The 7,377-nt window shown below is 41.6% G+C and overlaps 1 protein-coding gene across 2 annotated transcripts; it reads right to left on the bottom strand.

Moving 5' to 3' along the window:
* Positions 1 to 78: 78 nt before the first annotated feature.
* On the bottom strand, positions 79 to 7,371 carry LOC146191757 (protein diaphanous-like). Of its 2 annotated transcripts, none has more exons than XM_084602264.1 (5): positions 7,354 to 7,371; positions 6,666 to 6,830; positions 6,003 to 6,138; positions 5,461 to 5,562; positions 79 to 3,086 (listed from the first exon to the last, which is right to left on the bottom strand). In XM_084602264.1, exons 1-5 carry the CDS (start codon positions 7,357 to 7,359, stop codon positions 2,986 to 2,988), a joined length of 510 nt encoding a protein of 169 aa, XP_084458390.1. In that variant the 5' UTR covers positions 7,360 to 7,371; the 3' UTR covers positions 79 to 2,985. The 2 variants fall into 2 exon arrangements, with proteins under 2 accessions (XP_084458390.1, XP_084458389.1); XM_084602263.1 differs by having other exon boundaries at positions 79 to 3,089.
* Between the last annotated feature and the right edge of the window lie 6 nt (positions 7,372 to 7,377).

A 7,377-nucleotide genomic window follows, 5' to 3' on the forward strand; every position in this document is an offset into this window, starting at 1 on the left:
CCTCTATGGCCGCGGCACCTGTACAGCACTTTCGCATTGCACAGTGGACGCATGCAAATCAGACACCCACTAAGCAGATGTCTGCACGAAAAAAAAAAAAAGAAAAAAAAAAAAAAAACGAAGACAAAGCAACGCACATGACAAGAATGATAAAGGCATGAAAGCTTAATCGGCACACCCGCCGTTTCTATAACAAGACCACACTCAAGTTACGATTCTGGTGTCACAATCCGCATTCGCACAACGAAACTCGCGCCGAGGCGGGAATGGTGTACAAGCATGATGAACATGTTGCCACATCAGGCACTGCCGTCACAGATCAACAATTGGGCGCAGCACGGATTGAGTGTAAGCAACTTACACAAACACGAACAGGACACAGGATGCATCTTTCTGCAGGTTATGTACCTATATATGTGCTCATCTATAAAAATATTTATGGATCTTGTGTATATCACAACTAAACTCTGAGCGTGGTGCATGTTTAAAATTGAAAATGTGCAACACCCTAGTAAAAATTGCATCGCTTCAAGTGAACTCGACAAACCACAGTCTTTATATGCTTTACAAGCTTCTGTGAGCTCTCTTATTTTCCTCTGTACAGCATTGAATGTATTCAGGATCACAGCATCCAGCAAGGTTTTGTAACAACCTGCCTGTAAGCATGGTCCCATGGCAGTGTATAAACTGCACTACACCTCATACACACTGTTATATGCACACCTCTTTTTTTTTTTCACTATGTTACAAGAAAAGCTTCGTTGCGAGCAGTCACTCCGGTAACAAGGTAAAGCACTCGCACCACAACCGCGCACATGTATAAATTTACACAACGTTCTATGTACAAGCCTGCTAACTTGCATAGGCAATCCTACACTTCATGTCAATCACTGACACCTGCAGAAGCATGACGCTAATAAGAAACGAGTGAGATAATCACATCATAAACTGCCCCAAGTAGCAGAAACATCAGTAAATGTTGCCAGAACATTGTGTGACAAAACACAAGGTAGAAATCATCATCGCTCAATTTTTTCACCTTAATTCAGAGGTTAAACAAATGCTACTACAGAAACACCATCAAAGGTCAAGCAAAGCTCGATTCCAACCACATATCTTCCTCTTAGATTACAACACAATCTTAAACGCAAGACAGGTGTTCATCATCCAATGTTTCATACCACAAACATCTTCATACCACAGCTCAATACTCAAGTAGCTGACATAAACACCGGATGGCAATGTTACAGCTAGGTGGCTGACCAAGCCAAATAAACAGTTTGCACTGCTGGTAATACACAGTGCCAACAAATATGCCTCTACCATAAACAGTGAAAGGAAGTACACTTACAGAAAAAGATGGCACCATATCGCTTAAACAGTGCAGCTCTTCCCATAGCCTCTCCCTTAATGCACTTCCTTTAAAAAAAATTGCAAGCTCTAGTTCATCGCCTAAGCCCCGGACATAAATGATGCAAGCACGAACAAGAAATAAAGTGTAGATTAATGTTTGCTTAACGAACTTTTTCTATCTTCAGTACTATCTTCATTATCAATGAGGCTGTCTGGCAAGCATTATAATGTAAATGTTCCACCCCAAAAGTAAGAATAATTTGGGTTATAAATTAAAGGTAAACAGAACACAAGGCAAGGACATGAACATTATGTGCGCTTGCTACTCAAATTTATTCGAGAACTGTGAATACTTGAGCATCTTATGATATACAATCAAACAGAGGCCTTGTTTTCCCAAAAAGAAATGTGGACATTTAAGACTGCTATCATATGCCTATGTAATTAATTTGAATCCTTCATTTTGGCTATGCTCACACACTAGAAAGCAGAGTGCAGGGTAGAAAAAATTCTGGCAAAAATAAACCTCCAAGGTATGAATTTAAGTTTGCAAGCAATGTATTCACTTGTGAAGACAGCAATATGGGAGTGAATTTCATGTGTCCAGTGATAGTTATATATGGCAACACAGTTAAGCTAATCGATTTAACAGCAGTTAATATGTTTTCAGAAAAATATCAAGGCCAAATGAGCTCCGGTGTGCTTTACTGCCTTCCCTCCTCAACCGTTTTGATTAACCACTTTTCATGTTATTCAAAGTCAACTAAAATAGGCTTACATACATTCACCGTTATATTAAAATGCTTCATATTTCTAGGATCTCTCTAGTACATACTATCGTTAACAAAACTTTACGAGATGCAAGTGCACGAAAAAAAATTTATTTAGGAGTAGTCACCGGATTCACGCAACGGATGTGTCAAAGTATGAGGGGCCCGTATGCTCTATCAGCCGTTAAGAACACTATGTGACAGGGTTACGAAGAAAAGCTATAACAAACATTTTTCGCAAAAATGCAAAACCGTTTGATTGCAGCAGTACTGCCTAATTCTATTTTTTCCCCAATAAACATCTAAGCTCTTCCAATCATCTCAGCAAGCCCCAGAGTAGAGGAGTCTGCTATAAAGGAAGCTGACTTAAAGTATTAGAAAGTAAGTCTTGTTTCTAAACTCTATAAAATCACTGGCTTTGAACACTAACTCATAAACTATAGTGACAAAACTGCATAATCATAACTCGGGGCTCTGCTCTAGTTTCAAGACAGTACACAAGTGTGCAAATTAGTAAATGAACGAGTACTCTCAGGGTTTCTATATATGTTTTTTTGTCCTTTTGTTCTCAGGCAGTATGATGCAATGAAAAACACATTTCCTGTGGAAGTGATGAACAAAACAAAAAAAGAAATATATATATCCAGCAATGCGGAAGCTCTAAAGGCAAGACAAGAACAAGACAACTTCGGCACTGTGCGTTTGTAGAGAGCCCAACAGTAGCGTCCTTGGGAGCCTTTGCAATAAGCACAAAATCACAATGTCGTGGAAGAGTCGTGTGCAGACACAGAGGCACAAATAAAACATATCTGTCTGGAGATGGAGGAGACCAGGCGCGTCAACAGGAGCACAGCAGCGGCTGTCAGCTCTGCTGTGCTATTGTCCGGCACTCTATGTAGTTGGAATCTCCAAACACTGCTGCTCCACCGCGAGAGCGACTTCTCGTCAGCTGGCCCTTGTTTGCTGCTGCCGAAATAAATAAAGACAAGTCACAGACATGAGATGAATGAGTGTACACAGCAAATCATGCCATCTGTCTTACTGGCAACTTACTGCTCTGTTAACTCCTTGGCTTTTGTGCTACAACATTTCCGCCGTTTATCGCATGCCACGCTGTGTAAAAGCTGCCACGAATTCCACTAAAATGTCATCGAAACAAATCTTGGTTTATTTTACTCATGATTACATATTCCACCAGAACACTCAAAAATAGTCGTAAATAAGGCCGTGAAATATACAGGCATGCGAAGTGTAAAAGGGAACGGCCTATACTTTGCTGCAAACCAGTTCTTCACTTTATCACTGTCGTTGTCCGCATTTTATTATATTTCCCATCGTAGAAGAGTATCATCATAACACGAGATGCCACTTTTGGTATGCATTTTGTTATTTCCTATAGTGGAAAGCAGTATTCGTATCGTCATAGACACCGCTCTCAGCATCATTGTTCTCAGAAAGAATTTGTTCTGCTACCAAGACACAATTTTTTTGCGATACCATAGTTGGCACGAGACAAGAACTTGGACCTCTTTCTGTTTTAAATTTACTAACACACAATGATGCCAAGCTGTTCACTGATGCTTAAATGACTTTAGTGACACTTGTACCACAAGCTTCTTCCCATTGCACTAATTTCAGAAGTTCCAAGCTGTCTTCTAGCCTTAAGTTTTCCTTACAGGTGAGATCAAGAGCAGCGACTGCAGTCTTTAAAACTGCTGACCCAGCAATTCTTATATGGGCAAGTGTATTGCAGGCTTCATTTTCTAGCTTAGGCACAGAAGACCTGATGTTCCCATTCCATTCACACAGAAATGTCACACGTATACTTGCTACACTTTGCTTTGCTAGAGAACACAGCAGCAGAAGTGGAGGGAGCGGAAACTTTACCAGCATACTGCTGAAATATCTCCTAGTATCACTAAATTTCACAAAATGGACAATAAAAAAAAGTGTCAGGTTGTTACCAGTGTATATGACATGAACGTCTGAGCATTAGCTGTGGTGTGTGACAGCAAACAATTTCTACAGGCATGTTCTGTGTTTTTTCTTTTTTTATCTTGCAAAGACAAACAGTCGGAGGTGGATCCAGACTTACCCAGGACTGCAGTGATGCTCTGAAGTAAACTACTTTCAAAAGATAGCTTACAACAGTAACAGTTAGTATGTACACCTATTTAGACACCCCAGTTAGCTTGTCCTCCATATTCTTCCATTTTCACTATAACCTGCAGCTTCCATGGCGATTACCTCCTAGGTTGTTTCCTTTGCAACTCCACTCCGGTTACACACTTTTCCAATCTCACCATAATCTTCTCCTTTCCACAGCAGCCACCCTCTGGATTCTTCCCATAGCATCCTTCTCAGGGTTGCATTGCTCAAACCTTATTACAACCTCCTCCTTCCATGGTAGCAACCCTCTGAATTTTTCCCATAGCAACCACCTTTCAGTTAAACATTTATTCGCTGTCACCATAAAGCCAACCCCCCCCCCCCCCCCCCCCCCCCCCCGCCCCTTATTTCCATAGTAGCCTTCCTGTTTCTACTTCCACAGTAACCACCCACTCGTTGGTTCACATGGCAGCCACCCTCTGGCTGCATTCGTTACACTTACCATGGCCCCTTGCTTTCATGGAAGCCACCCTCTGGCCTATCGCCATGGCAACTATCTTCCTGATGTGCAATCTTACACTCTGGCCATGCCCTTCACCTTAACCACAGTCCAGATGGCTCCGATGGTAACCACCCTTTCCTCGCGGATATCCTCCACTCTTGCCTTACCTTCTTCCTTCCCCAGTAACCGCCCTGAGAATGGTCCCCATGACCAACCAGATTCCAGTTGTGTCCTTACTACTACAACTACTACTACTATACTACTACTACTACTACTACTACTACTACTACTACTACTACTACTACTACTACTACTACTACTACTACTAATGTTAATAATAATAATAATATAATAATGAAAAACACAGGAATGGGGCTTAGCAACTATCAATGTAAAAATATAAAATAAAAATAAAAAGAAGCAAGGCTATTTTTGGCCAGGCATTACGCATGGTAACACACTGCCCATCTCAGGGTGAAAACTAGCAATAAATTAAAACCAGCAAAGCTTCAGCTGGCTCACAGTGAGAGCCAAGAGAGTCAGTTTATATGAGGCTAACATTATGCAGGGCAACTTCTTAGGTTCACCATCCGTTAAAAGTAAACCAAATTTCAAGCACCTTCTTAAGGGAATTGCCATCCCCTAAAACTGGTTGGATGAGCGAAAAACACAAGTAGAAACAGAATTATACCTGCCCACATCAGTGCACAGCTGAGGAATGCTTACCATTTCCGCCTCTTGCTGGCCGCCGTCGTTGCTTGTGTGAAAACGCAGAGCCAGTTTTCAGGGCTTCCAATAGGCTGTCCATGACACCTTCCTGGTCCTGACCTGGAGGCAATAGAGTAAAAAAAAGCATCCAGTGTCATAATTACCTTTGCTTTATTTCGGTGCACGTCATTCTTTCCTCACTTCTGAAAAATTCACGCTACAGTTGTTCATACCAAGCTAGGCGCCGTGTTGTTACACATACACTGCCTTCTGTCTCAAAATATTTAGAGAGCATCGTACTTGTACCTACATAATGCTTCGATATTGCTGGCTTCGAACACTCCATGACTGGCTTCCAATAAATTACAAACGCGGTTCAAGCTGTCATCCACATCAAAATGTAGCCAAGGCAATGAGCCATCGGCTATTGCCGTAGCATACAACCAGTAAAGTAGGAGGTGAAACTAGCACAAACTAATACAAGAGTACCGGCTCACAAGAATTAAAGAAAAACTATGGGACACGCACAGAGAACTGAGCTGTGGCAAGCTGTTAATTACCAGAGCTGATGTCCACCAGCTGCTTTTTCTTGGCCATCCGCTCTTGCTTCTCCTTCTCTGCCTTCTCTCGTGCCTCCTTGTCCCGTTGCCGCTTCTCTTCCAGCTCTCGTGCTCGAACATTCTCTGCATGCGCCGCCTGAAATGCATACAGTTTCATTAGGATCGGTGTTACATGTCGACAGTGTGCACTGGCAGAGTGTGATGCGTATACCAACTATAACTTGCATGTCCTAGAAAGCAGTCATAAATGCTTGTCCCAGCTTAACAGTTAGCTAGCGTGCATTCAATTTTCATGTTAAGGCAATCTGACAATGGATGTTTAACACTGTGTTTGGCTACCACGACTACATGCGCTGTATGAAGTAAAACAACGGCAGCAAATTCCCTATTTAATAGCCAAAATTTTGCAGAACGCAGATCAGTGCCTAGAAAAACAAAACATATTTTGCCATGGCTTCCAAGGCTTTGGCATGAGCATCTTTTTTTTTAAGTAAGTGAACTGCAAATTACTAAGCGTGCAAAACTCTGAAACATACGAATGATGTGTGGCAAATTGAAACTTGCTGCATCCTGGCCCTACCTGAGAGTCTGAAGTAATAATTGCAAGGCAAGAACATATGGTAAAGGGAAGCAAGAGAAAAAAAAAAAATGTGCAACACTCACAGAGAACTGCTCTTTAAAAGACTTGACATCAGTGAAGAATTCATCCAGGGTGTACTTCTTGGGCTCGAAGACGTAGAATTCTGCCAAACCTTCGTACAATTTTTTCATCTTTGCAAACATGCCTGAAAGCAGCTCGTGCTCTTGGGCAGCTTGGTCGTAGAAGCCCTGTATATTTTTTTTTATTGTAAAGGAATAATGCGCCGTGTAAGTGCATCTAGACAAATGCCAAAGAGACGTGTTTATATAAAAAAAGATTTTGGTAAAAGCTTTAACAGTTAAGAGTCCTGTATTGTCAGTACAAGCAGTGCATAGCTGTCTTCAGCTTTGTCTTCACCAAAACGTGGCCTCCAATGCGAGGCAGTTAACCTATGAACTTCAAATTACCAGCAGACTGCCGCGACCATAGAGCCACCATGGCATGTGGGTATTCCGAAATTAAAAAATGTAGTACTGGCATAATAGACCCTCGATGCAAATAAAACTCAAAGGGTGCTGAAAATTTACCTGAGTTGAGTGGAGAACAAGTTAAAGGGAGCCTTTCTGGTGACCAGATAAAGGCATCAGTTTGAACGGTAAACTAGAGGTTAAAATTAAACAAGTTCAATAAACAAGTTCAAATTAATGTAACTGAACCATAGCCGAAGATTAAGCATGGCACATATAATTCGGCCCATGAAAAGAAGGATACGCTCATGACTTCAGCAAACCGGTC

This window comes from Amblyomma maculatum, chromosome 4 (genome assembly GCF_055883805.1).
Source record: "Amblyomma maculatum isolate TAMU_Amacu chromosome 4, ASM5588380v1, whole genome shotgun sequence".
Taxonomy (NCBI): domain Eukaryota; kingdom Metazoa; phylum Arthropoda; class Arachnida; order Ixodida; family Ixodidae; genus Amblyomma; species Amblyomma maculatum.